Consider the following 19566-nt stretch of genomic DNA (forward strand, 5'->3'; position numbering starts at 1 on the left):
CATTAAGCATTTTTTAAAATGCAAAAATCACTTTGCAACTCGTAAATTTTTTTTTTTTTTTTGAGATCGCTGGTCATTGGTTAAGAAGACTGGGACTCTTAAGTTTACAGTGATTAATGTTTACATTTGATTTTTATTAAATTAGAATGTTTTGTGGTAAATTTAACACAAACTCTCCTTAGTGGAAGCCTTAGAGTTTTAGTTATCACAGTTTAAAAATAGAAAAGGCAAGTCTTTTTTTTTCCTTTTAAAACTAAAATTATATATTTAATTTGAAGTAGGCCTCAACTGGACCATTTTAAAATGGCTTTAAAATGAGATATGAAGTGTATTAGGCACTGCTTAACTTTTCTCTGGCATTGTAAAATAGGTCAAAGTGAATTTAACATACATTATAAGCTCTAATAAGAGATTTAAAACTAAATCTTTATTTTTTGGGGAAAATAGCTACAATCTGAAGGGCATTTATTTCAAAGCTGTCGTTCCTGGTGTTAATATCTAGTAGCTTCAGATCAAGTACTTGTTTCAGATAGATGTTTACGGCATTGTTTCCTTTTTAGTTCTCATTTGTATGTCTATTTAACTCTTAAGAGTTTAAAATATTTCACTCTTTACTTGCCTTGTTTAGCTGTATTTCACTTTAAGACTGTTTTGGTTGGTGAAATATATATTTAAGTTTTCTCCTAACATGTTTAGTTACAACTTTTTTTTTTTCTTTCTTTCTTAGCTTGTTACATATTTTCTCATGTAATTGTGATTTGGGTTCAGGAAAGAAAACGTGTATTTTGTATCTTATCTTCTCCTAGCTATGAGACTTCTAGCCTTAAGATTATGGGGCCTAATTGATTCTTGGTTTTCAAGATAAAGATTGGAATTCTTGTGGATTTTGGAGTGGCACTGTAGCCATTACAGCTAGTAATGTTGGAGAGGCAATGTCTGCATTGGAGAGCCATTAGAATAGATGATATGGGGCCTCTTTCCAACTCTACAGTTTAGGATTATATTGAAACACTTCATTTGATTAGTGATGACACTAACATTTTTTAATTATTAAGAATATTTTTATTAAACAAAGTAAAACTGCAAAAATAAATATGTGCCTTTTCCCTAAAGGCCACTGTTTCAAAGTGCCATTTTATCCCTGGCTTGAGAATCGTCTATTTTGCTTTGGAAGGTCTTTCAGGAAAACTTGAACACTCTTGTCAGGTGGGAGTAGTAAAGGTGAATATGTATGCAAAACATTAGCAATGGCACTTAGAAGATGATGCCCAGGACCACCAGTTGCAGGTCCAGGTGGATTAATAAGAGAAACAGCTGTAGAACAGGGATTCACACCTGTTTTTGGGTGTGGCTCCTCGGGAAGGTTGAATAGTGGCACATTTTTAGCTTGTTTTATCTTTCCTGTTGAATCTCAAGGCTTCCTATCACAAAGCGGAGTGTTTTGCTGTTGGAAAAGCTGAATGAAATTTTGCTTCTAGGTATTTAACAAAAAGTTCTGAAAAAGAACCTTCATGCACAACTGCTGTATTGGTCTCAGAGCTGAATCAGTTTGTTCACATTTTCTTTCTGGTTCAGAGGTGGCAGCAATTGAATCAATCTCTGGTGATCTTTCTCTCTTTCTCGGTGGTTCTAATTGTTTCTCCTTTTTCCTGCATTGATTTTCTCAGCCCTTGAAGCCCTTCTGGGAGCAATTTAGAAGACTCACTGAGTTCATCAGATTCCGTTGCCTTCAGAGAGACTGCATTCTGTGGTCATTGACCCAGTGGAGGGCTGTGGTGAAATAAGCTCAGACTGACCTAAAAGAGCAGAGCTACCTTACACTGAGCTGAATTAATGCTGGTTCCTTTTCCAAACGTTGGTTGTTTTCAATGAGATTGTTACCTTGGTTTAAGCTACTCCGTCTCATTATTTTATTTTCAGCAGCAGACAGTGCTTGTTGCACTCAGTGATTCTTCCACAAATGTACTTTGGGGAAAAACTTTTTTCTTTTTTGTCACACTATTTTGCTTTGTAACATCAGGCTTCAATTCATATTCTTCAGCTGTTTTCCTTTTCCTCATTCTTCTCGTCTTGTTCTCTTCTTGAAACATCTCTCATTTTGTACAGAAAGTAATTTTTTCTTGAGGGATTTAATTCTGATTTAAAGTCCTTTGGTCTTTTTCGTGAACTGTTTTGTTGTTTTTTTTTTTTTCTGTTTGTAGAACTTGAATAGATTTTTGCATATCATGAATTTTAGATTTTGTGATATTTAGAGAACTTTCTCAGATTCCCCAGTCACCCTGCTGTAACAGATTTTAAAGTTATTCAACTTTTTCTTCATATTTATTTATGATACCTATCCCTTACTTATTCTACTTTTTGTTTGTAAACATTCTGCAGTATTGCCATTTCAAATTGATGTTCATCAGTATACTTGTTTTGCTTCTGTTTAAGTTTCTTGATGGTTTATTGGAATTTGTAGAATTCATGGTGATCATAGCTTTTGGCTGTGGAAGTCTGAACAAAGCACCTCCAATGACTAACTTCAGCCTCAAGTATTACAGTTTTATTTGACGGTTTATTTCCTTGTGATGAAATCAGGTTAGGAAAGTCCATGTCATCTCCATTGTAAGCTGAACCATGAAGGTTGATGTCATCACCACTGAAGGTGATGCAGGGGTGATGGTACAAGGCCAGCTCCAGAATTTCTCACTGAGTGGCTGACTGCAGCTTCTGCACCTTGTTCTTTAACACGACCTGTCTTCCTTCCAAAAGTTTGATTTCCAAGTCTTTTTGTTGTAGTTGATGTCAGAAAAGAGCATTTTTGTTGCTTTATTTGAAGCTCTCACGTTTCATATTCCTGTTCTAGTCACCACAGAGAGTTTCAGGTCTCTCATTCTCTGCTCTTGAAATTTAACTTCAGAGAGGAAGAGAGAGATGGAAACATCAATGATAAGAGAGAAGCATTGATTGGCTGCCTCGTGCATGCCCCACACTGGGGATCTAGCCCGAAACCTGGGCATGTGCCCTGACTGGGAATCGAACCGTGACCTCCTGGCTCATAGGTTGATGTTCAACCATCTGAGCCACGCCAGCCAGGCTCTTCCTCTTCTTTTTTATTTTATTATTTCATCAACACCTCTTTTGTGAAGTTAGAGATATGTCTCTGAATGGAGCCACGGTGCTGCCCACTTGCCCCAGGGAATGGCCTTAGCCAGAGCCAAGGTTACCAAACATAGGACTGACCTGATCCGCCTGCCAAAGGGGGCTCCTCTGTCCCAGTAACTATTTCCACTCCACAAACATAGACTCTACTGCCACTATGGCCACTACGAAGGCATTGCCTTTAAACACTCCCTACACGAAGGCAAACAGAAAATACACATTCCCTTCGACTTTTTTGTCACACAGCTCATGTTGTCCTGCAGCTTGTGATTTCCACACCATTTTTATTTTTTATTTTTATGTTTACATTTGCGGTAGAATTCACACAGTGACACATTCATCTTAAGAGCACAAATGGGTGATATTGGATAGATATCTGTGCCTGCGTATTGAATCCTACACTATTGATGTTTTAATTGCCATTTATAATGTCCACTACTCCAGAGTTGTGATTATGATAGTAGTCTCAGGGTCACCCTACATGATGGGCTTGCGAGGCTTGCTTAGATCACTGACCTAGGAATTGATAAAGTAGGGAGCACATTTGCTATGTTTGTAGATGACACCAGATTGGAAGATATGGTGGTTAGAATTGGGAGGAATTAAAGTGAGTGTCTTAAAATTTAAACAGAACAGCCCTGGCCGGGTGGGTTTGATTCTCATTCAGGACACATACCTAGATTGTTGGTTCGATCCCTGGTCAGGGCATGTATGAGAGGCAAACCCTTTTTTTTATTTTTACATTTTTAAAAATATATTTTTATTGATTTCAGAGAGGAAGGGAGAGGGGAAAAGAGAGATAGAAACATCAATGATGAGAGAGAGTCATTGATTGGCTGCTTCCTGCATATCCCCTACTGGGGATCAAGCCCGCAAACCAGACATGTGCCCTTGACTGGAATCGAACCTGGGACCCTTCAGTCCACAGGCCGACGCTCTATTCACTGAGCCAAACCAGCTAGGGCAAGGCAAACCTATTGATGTTTTTATCTCACATAGATGTTTCTCTCTCTGCCTCCCTCCCCCTTCCTCTCTCTAAAGTCAGTGGGTAAGTTAGCAGTGTGTTCAGATTTTTAACTGAAGCAATGAAATCTAAGGTCAAATAGAATGTTATTTCTGGCAATAGGACTCAAGGAATTGGTATAAAATGGCAAAGGACTTAAATGTGTAAATTATAGTGGAAAATTGTCTACTAGACTATAGTTATATTAAGACTAGAGGCCCAGTGCATGATTGAATCATGCACGTGTAGGGTCCCCTACACGCTTTCGCTTTCGATCACGGGGGAGCTGGGTGCCTGTCTGCTGGTGCACCAGGCCTTTCAGAAGCCTCCGACATGGTGAAGGCTTCTGAAAGGCCTGGTGCCTGAGCAGACAAGCACACAGCTCCCCCTCTTTTGATGGTCCGCGGTGGGACGTGAGCTCGCTGCCCCAGAGGCCCCTCCTGTGCTGCAGCACAGCCATGGCGCAGATGCTGAGCTCCAGCTGCTGCTTGTGTCGCGAGCTCAGCGTCCTGCCGGCCCAATCAGCCACCCCGGCCACCCCGAGTCCCGCCCCCCCGCGCCTCCTGGCCAATTTCGGGCATAGCGAAGGTACGGTCAATTTGCATATTTGTCTATTATTAGGTAGGACTATAGTTATAATGACCTTAATGGTATTTTCATTTCGATAGGAGCAATGAAGTACCAAGACTCTTTTTTTTTTTTTAGCCTCTGTCTCATTGTAAGGAAGTTTAATGATGTTTAAGAGCTCACTTTCTGGAGTTATACTTTCTGGGTTTCAATCTGGGTTCTACTAACTTACTCTTCTCATGGTCGCACTATGTAACTGTTTCCTAGTCTATAAAAGGAATAAATGATAGTGCCTGCCTTATGCAGGGTGTTCTGCAGACTAAGTTATAATGAATGTAAAGTTCTTAGCTCAGGGATTGGCCCATAGTAAGTATTTAAATGCTGTTGTTATTTTAGAGGTTCTAAAATTAGGGTAATGTGTTACGGGTATCAGAATATTTTTTATCATAAAACCAGGAAGTTTTAAAAGTTAGATGTTCTGAGCTATCATTTCAGTCACTTTTGAAATCTTTCTCTTTCATATGGCAGAATTTTCAGTCACGTTACTGAGTACTATTAGTGAAAACTGGATACCTGTAAATGGAAACTTTGTTTAACAGCGTTTTCTTTATTCTAAATTAAAATAGTTGATTTCATCCTTTTCTGTTGTAGCCCTCAATCATACAATCACTAGGATCCAGAACTCAGAACACGGAGATAACAAAATCAGACACTGAAGGTAAAACAAAATGTAAGTGTTTCAATAAAATCTTCATATTAGGAATGAAACATATTCAGAATTTTATTATTATATTTGTTGAAGGCATTTGTCAACACCATACCACTTGATCATTGTATTAAATCCTGCTAGCTATAGGTATCATGAGGTCAAAGATTTTAATATGCTTTGTTCACTGATGTTCTACCCTGACAGATAGAACTGTGCCTAGAGCATAACAGGAACTTTGTAAGCAGTTGAATGAATGATTAATGAAATTGTTACTTAATTTCACATATGGTATTGGCTGAAATTATTAAATTCATTTTTATAGTTTCTAGTATACATTTCTTTGCACTAGATAGAAACAAGTATTTGTGGAAAGAATCAATGTATATAAGTTATATTATTTACATTCTTTATTTTAGCTAAGGAATATTGTAGAGCATTATTTGCCTATGAAGGTACTAATGAAGATGAACTTACTTTTAAAGAGGGGGACATAATCCACTTGATAAGTAAGGTAAGATCTTTCTCTGGTTTGAAAATCATGTGTAATTTATTCATAGAAACATTTTTTCAGTATTCTTATATTCCCCCTGGCAGCGCGCGCGCGCGCGTGTGTGTGTGTGTGTGTGTGTGTGTGTGTGTGTATTTAGGAAACTTTGTCTTTGTTATAATTGATATTATTGGGATTTATTTTTACTGTCATGTTGCGTTTTTCTTTAACCTTAACCCACCTTCACGTTTTTTGTTCTTACTTTCTCTTTTACCTCATCCCATTTTATTTGAACCTACTGTTTGTTGTATTGTTTTTAATATATATTAAAAAAAAAAACCCACAAGGAATAATGAGGAAACAATTTAAATGTCCCTCAACATGTAAAAATTATACAGTGAAAAGTTGTGCAGCTAAACAGTATTATTGGGATGTAGGCAAAATCCTATAATTAGTCTTTGTAAGAGAGCAAAATTATAAATATTTTGTTTTTGGTGTAATATCTTTGAATCATTTTTGAAATTTATTTCTATTGTTTTAAATTAATGACCAGCTGGTTCACTGTATGCCATTTTGAATATTCATACAGTTTGGACTAATTTCTCATGGAAGGATAGCATTTGGAAGGAATTGAAGAAGAGCTTGTTAATTTCTAAACCAAATGAATAATGTGATTGATATTAAGTATTAAAATGTTAGGAAGAATGTTTAGTAAGATACAGTTTGGAAATTCATATTCTCTTTTTCACCCTCCTCTCCTACTTTTCTTTTTCCTTTCTCCTCCCCAAGAACTTTTTATCCTTGTAAATTAAATTTAAAACACTTAACTTATAAACCCAACTTTATAACTACTGCTAGAAGCAATATTGAGGAATATACTTTATTAGGATGATCTCATGATGTGTTTAGGTATTTCTTTCTCTTGTAAAAATAATGGGATTCAATAATTTCTATAATTTTTTACTTATTTAAAGATAACCCTTATTATCTTAATTATTCTTCATGTTGAATTTTAGGAGACTGGAGAAACTGGCTGGTGGAAGGGTGAACTTAATGGTAAAGAAGGAGTATTTCCGGACAATTTTGCTGTTCAGATAAATGAACTGGATAAGGACTTTCCAGTAAGCTTTATTTTTCAATGATGATATAGTATAAAGAACCTTTTATCAATATTTTTTAAAAAAACAGGATTTTTACATTGTTACTGAATACTGTTATGAGGATATTTTAGATTCATATCTTCAAGTAACTTATTTGAATTATAGTAAAAACAAAACAATATTTCAGTTCTGTGCTTTATTCCTGGTTTTCTTTCCCCACTGATAATATTGGAGAGTAATCTTTGACTCATTACTTTTTTTTATTTTTAATATTTTCTATTGATTTCGGAGGGGAAGGGAGAGAGAGAGAGAAACATTAATGATGAGAGAGAATCATTGATCGGCCGCCTCCTGCATTCCCCTGCTAGGGAACGAGCCTGCAACCTAGGCATGTGCCCTGACTGGGAATCAAACCGAGACCTCCTCGTTCATAGGTGAATGCTCAACCTCTGAGCCATACCAGCTGGGCTTATTACTTTATTATAATTAAGTGGGAAGGGAGTCAGAGGTGGTGGAGATGGGAAAAGCGGTGGGGGGAGAGGGATACCTGTAATAATGTCAACATTAAAAGTTTTTTTTAAAGGACAGAAAAGTAACACCAACACACACACATCTTTTAATGTGGAAACAGATACCCTTAATAAATTATTTAAAAAAATATTACATGCAGTGGAAAAAGAAAAAGACAGAAAGCTGTCCATACTAGTTAGATAAATTAGCACTTAGCTGGAAGGCATTATATTTTTATTTAATTTGTTGAGAATAAGGCAATGTAGATCTTACTGTTCCTCTGTCAGTTCATTTTTTGGTAGGATAAAAAGCAGTCTTGGCCTCCTTATAGGATTTAATATATCTATTTTATTTCTCACGGTGAATAAAGTGAATCTGAGTTTCATCAGTCATCTTTTGTTTTTGTGCACCTTGATCCCTTCTTCCCCCCATGGAGTGATGGACCTAATTGAGTTTTAAAAATATATAGGGAGAAAGGGAGTTAGAGTGCAGATACACAGCAAGGCAGTCTACCACATTTGATTTAAGCAATGCAGAACTCTCTGATCTTTTCAGTCTTTCATTTAGTTAAGTAAATTACCAGAGGTTACTCTGTGGAGGCTCACACTGTTTGAGACCCTTCCTTAGCTGGATTTGATTCACTATTGATTCAGCCTCCAGTGTGCTTTATTTTTATACTTTTTTTTCCTGCTTACTGAATTTAGGGAGAGAAAGAAACATCGATTTGTTGTTCGATTAATTTATGCATTTATTGGTTGACCCTTGTATGTGCCCTGACTGGGGATTGAACTTGCAACCTTAGTGGAGATAATGCTCTGATCCACTGAACTACCTAGCCAGGGCCTTTTCTTAATGAATACCTTTTTTTTTTTTTTTTTTTTTTTGGTCTTTTATTGGATGCTTATACCCTGTTGATTATTAGTTATTTTAAATTTGGAAAAACCAAATTCACATACTTAGAAAGGTGCCTCGAGTTTTTTAACTTATTAGGTAAATCCTTCTAAATCTAAGAGAATTTTAATAAATTAAGGAAAGACATACCTTTGCTGTTGTCTCCTTTTTTTTTTTTTCTTTTTTTTTTTTAATATATTTTATTGATTTTTTACAGAGAGGAAGGGAGAGGGATAGAGAGCTAGAAACATCGATGAGAGAGAAACATCGACCAGCTGCCTCCTGCACACCCTCTACCAGGGATGTGCCCGCAGCCAATGTACATGCCCTTGACCGGAATCGAACCTGGGACCTTTCAGTCCGCAGACCGACGCTCTATCCTTTGAGCCAAACCGGTTTCGGCTGCTGTTGTCTCCTTTTTGAGCGTTCTGAAGAATCAAGAATGAAAGCTACATATATTTACTAGCTGCTCTTTTTTGTTGTTTAAACAATGAGTATTTCTTTCCCTTCCCCTGCCACTCCTCCCCACCCAAGTGTCAACTGCTACACACAGTGAAATGGTTCATAGGACTCTTAAACTACCGGAAGCAGGACAGAACAGTTTTGCTCTTCAAGGATTTGTAGGTTTATCTAACACTGATAAATTTTGAATTTTGATCAAGGAGGTATTATAATAGAATAAAATTTTCTCCATGACCTTTTGTGTCATTGTTAGGATTTTATTTTATAATTTGCAGGTAGGGGTTGAGAGATGTTCATATAATTTTGATTTTTAATGATCAGAATTTATTTTAAGTATATTTAATATGTAAGTATTTAACTGTTTTCACCATTATTATTTTAATAGAAACCAAAGAAACCACCACCTCCTGCTAAGGGTCCAGGTATGTAAGAAAACTGTTTTTTAGTTTGCTATTCTCATATCTTTAAATTCTAAAATGGTGAAATTTGGTTTTCTGTACACCATTTATTTTTATTAGCATAAAAAGTATGTGCTCTGTATCAATTTTTAGAAATACATAGAAACTGAGTGTTCACATGCATTAATATCTGTTAGTATTTTTCAACAGATAGTAATACAAGGTATATGAAATAGGAATGTTGAAAAATAATTTATATAGTTTAGTTCTATGTCATTTTTATTAAGAGACTTGACTAAGTTAACCCTTTGCACTCGCTTGCTTTTTTCTCGATTCCTGCTACCGATGCTAACCGTGTTGAGTCACACTCGACATCTGAGTGCAAAAGGTTAAGATCTGCTGAAAAACTTAATATATTGACCTGACAAATTATTTTTTCTGTCTATTCAAATGAAATCCATTTTTTTAAGTCTCAAACAAATACTGATTTTTTTATGTACTCTTCCTTAAGAGAGTGTGTTAGGGATTAAAGAAACTAGAAGAGTTTATTTTTTTAAACTGTTGAATTAAACAAACCTAGAAGCATTTTCCAGAGTTGATGTTTTATAATCTGGATCTTTGTCTATGTCTGTGAATTTCAAAGCATCCAACTTCTGATGTTGATAAATACAGTACAATTTTTTTCTGAAAGATCTGCTCTTTTTAGAATAATGCAAGTCCTTTCCTGCTCAATAGTTTTAGCTTTGTATCTGCTGACCTAATCCCAGACCATGGAAAACACAAAAATAACTTTTATATAAGATAGTGTTGGAGGCTTTTTAGACACTAGTTAAATTGGTCCTACAAAGTTAATTAAAATCTTCTATGTATATAAAAGGCTAATATTCCAAGTGTCCCCTTGGGAGTTCAACCAGGAGTTCGATCGCTCCCTATGACGTTCACTGACCAGCAGGGGGCGGTGCGGAATGAAGGAAGGGCCTGGCCGGCAGCTGGAAGGCCCCGATCGGCCCTGATTGCCGGCCAGGCCTAGGGAACCTACCTGTGCACAAGTTTTGTGCACCGGGCCTCTAGTTATCTATAGATATAATAGAGAAATATGCTAATTAACTGGGACGCCATAACGGGTCAACTGGACAGAAGGAGGTTGGGAGCGGGGCGGCAGGGGCCTCCATGCATCTGTGCTGGGGAAGGGCCTGATCAGCAGCAGCCGCGGCTGCTTCCAGGGCCGGAGAGGGAGGCAGGGCCAGACCGGCAGCGGCCACGGCTGCTGCGGGGCCTGGAGAGCGAGGCAGGGCCAGACTGGCGACTTGAGGGTGGGCGACACCGCACGATTTCGAATCACGCGCTGGGCTCCTAGTATAAAATAAAACACTTTAATTCCACAGTTGCATTAGCAGCATTTCAAGTCTCAACAGTCAATATCAGACAGCACAGCAATAGAATATTTCCATCATTGTAGTTCTCTGGACAATGGTGGTGTAGAGGACATAAATACCTTCATTTGACAAAAAAAAAGAACTGAGATTACAGAGTTATTACTCATGCTAACAGTGGGAGGTTTAGCATTAAATTGAGCCTAGTGATTCTGCTTTATTGTTCTTTCTGTTGAACCATGTTTTCATATGATATTATTTTTAAATGAACCCTTACTTTACTAAAATTGTTTTTGTGCTCTAAAATGATTTTTTTTAAGGTATGAACTTTGTTTTTTTTCCTTAGCCCCAAAGCCTGAGCTGATATCTACAGAGAAAAAGTATTTTCCTGGAAAGCCTGAAGAAAGAGGTGTGCTTAATATTTCCACTTCAAAAAAATATAGCTTTCTTTTGTTGTCGCTCCACACTGAGCCATTTACATTGATATTTAATAAATGTTTAGTATTTACTTTGCAATGTTTAGTGTTTTCTGGGAGGAATAGTTTGTCAAGATCCATAAGAAGTTAAGATTTTACTCAAACTGACCCCAATTTATATCCATTAAAATGTTAAACCATTTTTTAGTAAGGGTATAGTATTTATTCATAGTTATTTCAAATAATGTATAAGAAAACTAAGCATAAACATTCATACTTTTATTATTTTTATATTGCCCCAGTTGAGAAACATTTTTAAAATATATCTTAGGGTTATTTAAAACATGGAATTGATTAATTATGTATTGTTCAATTTTCACTTCACTTGTCATGTAATCTTGAACATTATTTAGGATACCTGTATGTATTTTGTTAAAAAACATTACTTTAACTCAGCCAGTGTGTCTCAGTGGTTGTGCATCCACCTATGAACCAGGAGGTCCCAGTCAGGACACATGTCCAGGTTGCAGGCTCAATCCACAGTGTGGGTCATGCAGGAGGCAGCCGATCAATGATTCTCTCTCATCATTGATGTTTCTATTCCCCCTCCTTCTCTAATATCAATAAAAATATATTTTTTAAAAAACAAACAAAAAACATTACTTCATTACTTACTTTGTATGGTTACTATTAGTTTGTAGAATATAACTCCTTTGTACAGAAAGATCTGGAATGGTTATGGTTATATCTAGTAGATGAGGCTATATGTACCTGCAAAAACATGAATACTGTTTTAGAATGGTTTTGTTTCTACTGCCTTTCTTTGTTTCTTACCTAATGTGTGACTGACCTCTTTTAACTGATTTCACCTACTTTAGATCCTTGTCTTGCTTATATTTTACATCTTTACAGAATTCATTTTTTTAGTAGACTATTTTTTAAAACAGTTTTTTTTTTAATTTATTGATTTGGAAGAGAGAAAGAAAATTGATTTGAGAGAGAGAAAGAGAATTGATTTGTTGTTCTACTTATTTATGCATTCATTGATTGATACTTGTATGTGCCCTGTCTTGGGATTGAACCTGAAACCTTGGCTTATTGGGACAATGCTCTAACCAACTGAGCAACCCATCCAGGGCTTAGCACAGTTTTAGAGTTGAGCAAAATTGAATAGAAGGCACAGAGTTCCCATATACTAATTACCTGCACACATGTACAAACTTCCCCACTATCAACATCTCCATCAGAGTGGTACGGTACTACATTTGTTATAATCATTTCACCTCCATTGACACATCATTGTCATCCAAAGATTATAGTTTTCATTAGGGTTCATTCCTGGTGTACATTTTACAAATTTTGACAAGTGTGTAATTTGGTAAATGTACATTTTTAATATCATACAAAATAGTCTCGCTGCCCTAAAAATCCTGTGGGAGAGGCCTTTTCATTTCTTCCTGCTCCAAATTCCTGACAACCACTGATCTTTTCATTTTCTCCATAGTTTTGCTTTTTTCAGAATGTCATATAGTTATAATCATACAGTGTGTAGCTTTTCACATTGGCTTCTTTTATTTTGTAATATGTCTTTAAAGCTCCTTCAAGTCTTTCAGAGTTTAATTGCTCATTTCTTTTTAGTGCTGATTAATATTCTATTATCCGGGGCTGTTTACCTACTAAAGGGTTGCTTCCAGCTTTGGCAGTTATGAATAAAGCTGCCCTTCACATCTCCTTGAAGGTTTTTGTGTATATATATGTTTTCATTACACCAGGTTAAATACCAAGGAGTGTGATTGTTAGATCATATGGTAAGAGTACACTGAGTGGCCAGATTATTATGATCTCTGAACGCATAATAATCTGGCTACTCAGTGTATATCCTATATCAGGGGTCCTCAAACTTTTTAAACAGGGGGCCAGTTCACTGTCCCTCAGACCGTTGGAGGGCCGGACTATAGTTTAAAAAAAACTATGAACAAATTCCTATGCACACTGCACATATCTTATTTTGAAGTAAAAAAACAAAATGGCAAAAACACCCACATGTGGCCCGCGGGCCGTAGTTTGAGGATGCCTGTCCTATATAATAAAAGGCTAATATGCAAATTGTCCCCTCGACCAGGAGTTCAACCAGCAGGCAGGCCGGCCAACCCCCCATGTCCCCTCCCCCTGGCCAGGCTGGCTGGACCACACCCATGCACGAATTCATGCACCAGGCCTCTAATATACAAACACACACACACACACACACACACATATATATATATATATTCTGAGTGGCCAGATTATTATGCATTCAGAGATCATAATAATCTGGCCACTCGGTATATGTTTTGTTTTATAAGAAACCACTAAACTGTCTTCCAAAGTGTGTACCATTTTGCATTCCCACCAACAGTGATTGAGAGCTTCTATTGCTCAATATTCTGTCCAGTATTTGGTATTGTTGAGAACTGATTCCAAATTATATATATATTTTAAAAAATATATATATATTTTATTGATTTTTTCCAGAGAGGAAGGGAGAGAGATAGAGAGTTAGAAACACCAATGAGAGAGAAACATGATCAGCTGCTTCCTGCACATCTCCTACTGGGGATGTGCCCGCAACCCAGGTACATGCCCTTGACCGGAATTGAACCTGGGACCTTTCAGTCCGCAGGCCGACACTCTATCCACTGAGCCAAACCAGTTAGGGCCCAAATTATATTTTTGTTACCATCTTCTACTACTGTTTTCACTCACTAAATGCAACAACCAAAATCTTTTCCCTGAATATGTTATGCATCTTCATAGCTTTATCTCTTATTTAGTAATTGAGTTCTGTGTGTGTAATGCAAAGCGCTGAGGTTTGGCAAAACCTCAGGGTAACGCTTGCCGATTCCAAAGAAATAACCTGGAGGACTGGCTGTGAAAGAAATGGATTTATTAGGACTACTGGTACGTGCACACTGGGGTTGGCCATGCGGTAAAGTTTTTCCCACTGCACCAGCTACCACTTGTGAAGTTGAGCCCTTAAGTCCCATCTGGCCTACAGATAGGCCACACAGGGGGCGGGCGGCCAGTACTATTGTTTTGCTGCCAACCAGACTTTGCCAACACAAGATTTTATAGAGCAAAGAAAAAAGAGAAAAACAGAGCCTGCAAGGGGAGGAGGACAGCCACTGTGTGAGATCAAAATACTAGCTGTTTTCTTGATTGAGGACCTGGCTCATCTCCCAAGGTCTCACAGTCCACTTACTGATGACCTTCACTATATTCCCCACAGGGTGGGAGGGGGAGGGGGAGCATGGGAAGGGGCCCATGTTCCCATTTACCATAAAATGTGTAAGATTTCTGTATTCCTTTTTTTTTACATTTGAGAATTTTATTTATGATGTAAAAGTAATTTATCCTATATAATAAAAGGATAATATGCAAATCGACCAAGTGGCAGAACGACCAGTTGCTATTACGCGCACTGACCACCAGGGGTCGGGCAGACAACGCAGGAGCTGCCCCCAGTGTTCAGTGTGTTCCCACAGGGGGAGCGCCGCTCAGCCAGAAGCTGGGCTCACAGCTGGCGAGCACAGTGGCAGTGGCGGGAGCCTCTCTTGCCTTCCCAGCAGTGCTAAGAATGTCCGACTGACGGCTTAGGGGGAGTGGGCCTAAGCTGTCAGTTGGACATCCCCCTAAGGCTCCTGGACTAAGAGAGGTACAGGAGAGGCTGATGGACCTCCCTTCCCCACCCTGAGTGCACAAAGTTCATGCACCGGGACTCTAGTACTTAATAAAAGCATTTCTTTCTTTTTTTTTTATTGATTTTAGAGAGGAAGGGAAAGGAAGAGGGGGATAGAAACATCAATGATGAGAGAGAATCATTGATCGGCTGCCTCCTGCATACCCCCAACTGGGGATCGAGCCTGCATCCCAGACATGTGCCCTTGGCCGGAATCAAACCTGGCACCCTTCAGTCCGCAGGCCCACGCTCTATCCATTGAGCCAAACCAACCAGGGCAATAAAAGCATTTCTTAATCTCAGATTAGTTTTTTGTGGTATCACTATTATTAGGTATGATTTTTGGATCAGTTCATTATAGTACTTGGTTATAATATCTGTCCCTCATGAAACTCATGTACAGATATGTAGAAGTGTGTTGCTGGTTTCATCTACATTATAATATTCCTTTTATAGTCCTCTCCATCAAATAGCAGTTTGTTAAAATTCAGATACCTACTTCTCATATTTTCTGAGATCAGAGAGTTGATGTTATAAACAAAATCAAAGATATTGCTTTTTTACATTTATTTCCTCAGAATCCTGACCACAATGAAGTAGCAAAGACTGAATTTTCTCTCCTGAGTTAAACAACTAGGAAACAACAAAATATTTGACAGTTTCAGATACTGAACAACAAGTAGCATAGGATTGTTATACTGAGAAAAATTTCCACTGAAACAAGTAAGGCAAGCCCTGAAATTATTGCCAGCTTATTGTCTAGAAGCATCTTATAAGCAACAGAAAAGAGGAAGCAGACAGAGCTTAGTTTTTCTGCAGAGTTGAGGAGATTGGAGTTTAGGTAGGCCAAGGCAGCTACAGTGTGGGGGCAGAGTGCCAGATGGCTGTAACTGCATAAGAGAGAGCACTCAGAGATCCTGTAGAACTTACCATGAGGCTTGCTTTGGCTGAGTACTGAATTACACACATGTGTAAGAGAACTTGGATAGCTGGAGAAATAAGTGCTGAAAAGCATTTGGTGAAGCAATTTCTGGAGCTCACAAAAATTTTGTTCCTACAAGCCATAGTGGAAAGAACTAACAAGGCATTAGATAGAATTTCTAAAAGATTATCTCACCTTAGACTAAAGGCTTCTCTGCACCTATCTTGGAAACAGATGAAACTAATTTTAGAACAAAATTCAATAGAATGTTAAAAAAAAAAACCTACAGGCATACCTTTTTTATTATTATTATTGTGCTTGGCTTTATTGTGTTTCACAGATGTTGCGTTCTTTTACAAATTGAAGGCAAACTCCTCCACCAGCAAAGATTACAGCTTGCTTTATTGTGATTCTTGCTTTATTGTGGCAGTTTGGAACTGAACCCACAATATCACCAAAGAGTGTAAAATTCACAATGTCCATTATCTGATTTTTAAAAAATTTACCAGATATGGGGGAAAAAACAGGAGAAAATAGTGACCAATAACTCAAAGAAAAATCATTCCATTTAAGGAGACCCAGAAATGATAAGATATAATGGAAAAAGCAGCAAGGACCTTAAAAGAGCTATTGTAAATGTATCCAATGTATTCAAGAAAGTGGAAGAAATTTGAACATGATGGTGACAGAAATGGAAAATATAAAAAGAAACCCCAAATTGAACTTTGTGGGTGAAGAATACAATATCTGAAATGAAAACCACTGGATGGAATTACCAGGAGATTGGAGAATAGAGAAGAAAATATTAATGAATTGGAAGATAAAGCAATAGAAACCATCTAAAATGTATAGGAAAGACTAGGGGGGGAAATGAACAGAGCATCAGTGACCTGAGAGACAATATCAGTTGGTTTTACTTATTGATAAAATAAGTAATGGAGAGAAAGTGGGGACAGGAAAAAATATTTGAAGAAGTAGTAGTTGAAAAAATTTTAGATCTGGTGAAAACTATAATCCTTCAGATCCAAGAAGCTTAATGAATGCCAAGCAGAAGAAACGTAAAAGAAACCACCTTAAGAGGTGGGGGAGATAAGAGATCAATCAAAGGACTTGTATGCATGCATATAAGCATAACCAACGGATGCAAAACTCTGGGGGGTGAGGGCATATATGGGAGTGGGGTGGAGGGTGGCAATGGTAAGATATGTACACATATAATACCTTAATAAAAAAAATTGGGAAAAAAAAAGACATAATACATTTGACTAAAGCAGTGACAAAGAAGAGCATAAAATTGGAAAGAAAATAACTGTCAACCTTGAGTTGTCGCCCAGCAAAAATACCTTTCAGGAAATGGAGGCAAAATAAAAACTTTAACACAAAATCTGAGGGAACGCATACCCAGCAGACTGTATGCTACATAGAAAATGTTAAAAGTTATTTTTTGGAGAAGGAAAATGATGCCATGTAGACATTTGGATGTACACCAAGTAATGAGGGAAGCCAGAAATGGTAAATCTATACTGATAAAAGGGTAATATGCTAATTAGGGTGGATGTCTTCCGGACGACCATCTGGATGTCCTTATGGACAAAGCTGCAACGGCTGCCCAAGGCTCAGGCAAGCCGCGGATGGCGGCTGCCACTGCAAGGGCCAGCCCGAGACTCAGGCAGCCATGGTGGCTGTCAGTGGCAGCAGCAGCGGGGTGATGGGGGTGGCACCTTACCCTGATCGGCCAGTTTGCCTCCAGCAGAGGGAGGCCAGACTGCGGCTTAGGCTGGGGGCCGAGGCAGAGGCAGTTAGGGGTGATCAGGCCAGCAGAGGGGCAAGGTAGGGGTGATCAAGCTGGCAGGGGGGGCAAGGTAGGGGCGATCAGGCCAGCAGGCATGCAGGGGCAGTTAGGGGCGATCAGGCAGGCAGGCAGAGGGATTAGGGGCATCAGGCAGGCAGGCAGAGGGATTAGGGGCCATCAAGCAGGCAGGCAGAGTGGTTAAGGGCCATCAGGCAGGCAGGCGGTTAGGAGCCAGCAGTCCCGGATTGCGAGACGGACATCCCCCGAGGGGTCCCAGATTGGAAAGGGTGCAGACCGGCTGAGGGACACACCCCCATGCACGAATTTTGTGCACCGGGCCTCTAGTATGTAAATAAATAGAAAAGACATTTGTTCTCTTAAAGTCTTAATACCAAAATTTCACTGAAAAGATTTTTTCTTTTTTAAGAGAGTGAAAGGGAGCGAGGTAGAGAAACATCTATGTGAGAGATACATTTATTGGTTGCCTCTTGCACACACTTCGACCGGTGTCAGGATTAAACCTGCAACTAAAACACTTGCCCTTGACTGGGAATTAAACCCATGGCTCGTTGATGGGCTGGCCGATGCTCTAATAACTGTGCAACACAAGTCAGGGCTTCACTGAAAAGATTTTAAAACTTATTTTAATGTGTTGGTTTCAAAGTTTACTTGCAACTATAAGAATTGTTTTATAAGTGAAGTAAGACTAATGTATAACAAGAGACAAAACTCTTAATATTTTTCAAAATGTTTTTATTAACTTGACATGACTTTGATAGATTTGGTGCAAAGAATAGGGAAAATGGACTAGGGAAGAGAGCCAGTTTCAATCTGATATTAAATATTGGTATAGGTTAATTAACCCTTTTTAAATAGAAATAGGCATACGTTAAAGTTCTATCCTTGTTCCACAGTCAACAGAGCAAGCCTTTTCAAGCCATGCCAAGTGCCACGTTAGGAGCCTTAGCTTTCTGACAGGAAATACAGTATATTTCACCAGTAAGTGTGTTCCTGACTTTTATCTCTCATGATCCTAATTACAGAGAAGATATTTTTTGAAAAGCTCTGCTGTGTTGGGGAGGGGTGAAAAGGAGCCACTAGAAGACATGCATCTGATCATCCTACATTTGACTCTTAAGTGAGGATGTTTTTTTCCTTGAGATACTTCTTCAAATCTTAAGAATGGAGTTTAAATCTTCACTGTCTACTCCTTACCCCAAGACACCATGTGTATCTTCTCAGACCTACGTAGCAGTTTTATGCCGCTGATTTTCTCAGAGGTCCCTTGAATGCCAGTAATGCTGTGGCTCAGAAGACTAGTACTATCAGCACTTTGGAGTTTAACCTTTTGCACTCGGATGTCGAGTGTGACTCGACACGGTTAGCATCGGTAGCAGGAATCGAGAAAAAAGCAAGCGAGTGCAAAGGGTTAAGTTTTTCTCTTGCTTTTTGGAAAAGCTTTCCTAGACATATCTATCAGTAGTTTATTTCATTCTTGGTGTACTTTCTCATTGTTGGCATGAAATATGTATGACAGGAAGGGATGAACTGATGTTATTTTGGGGTGCCAGGCAGGGAGGTGTATGATAGGATACAACAAAAGCTTTATCCTATATAATAAAAGGGTAATATGCAAATTGACCAAACGGCGGAACGACTGGTCACTATGATGCGCACTGACCACTAGGGTCAGATGCTCAATGTAGGATCTGCCCCCTAGTGGTCAGTGTGCTCCACAGGGGGAGCACCGCTCAGCTACAAGCTGGGCTGAGGGCTGCTGAGCGCAGCAGCGGTGGCAGGAGCCTCTCCCACCTCCACGGCAGTGCTAAGGATGTCGGATAAGCCCTCAGTAGGACTTCCCCTGAGGGCTCCCAGACTGCTAAAGGGTGTAGGCCGGGCTGAGGGCCCCCCGAGTGCATGAATGTCATGCACCAGGCCTCTAGCCAGGCTTATAAAAATCAGTTAAATGGTAACCTTTAACATGTCCTCCCCAAGGCCCCAGGCACATCCACAGCAAGAACAGAATAGGCTGCTGAAGCTTTGCCTGTTTCCACATTTTTATTATTAGAGGCAG

At 38.7% G+C, this 19566-nt stretch overlaps 1 protein-coding gene across 1 annotated transcript in view; it reads left to right on the top strand.

The window, feature by feature from the left end:
• Window positions 1-19566, top strand: part of CD2AP (CD2 associated protein) — a 102566-nt gene that overhangs the window by 54872 nt on the left and 28128 nt on the right. Inside the window, exons 7-11 of the mRNA XM_054722611.1 lie at window positions 5366-5444; window positions 5840-5934; window positions 6927-7031; window positions 9259-9295; window positions 10991-11053. Coding sequence (XP_054578586.1) covers window positions 5366-5444; window positions 5840-5934; window positions 6927-7031; window positions 9259-9295; window positions 10991-11053 — 379 coding nt within the window. The remainder of the gene's footprint in view (window positions 1-5365; window positions 5445-5839; window positions 5935-6926; window positions 7032-9258; window positions 9296-10990; window positions 11054-19566) is intronic.

This window comes from Eptesicus fuscus, chromosome 10 (genome assembly GCF_027574615.1).
Source record: "Eptesicus fuscus isolate TK198812 chromosome 10, DD_ASM_mEF_20220401, whole genome shotgun sequence".
NCBI classification, from domain to species: Eukaryota; Metazoa; Chordata; class Mammalia; order Chiroptera; family Vespertilionidae; genus Eptesicus; species Eptesicus fuscus.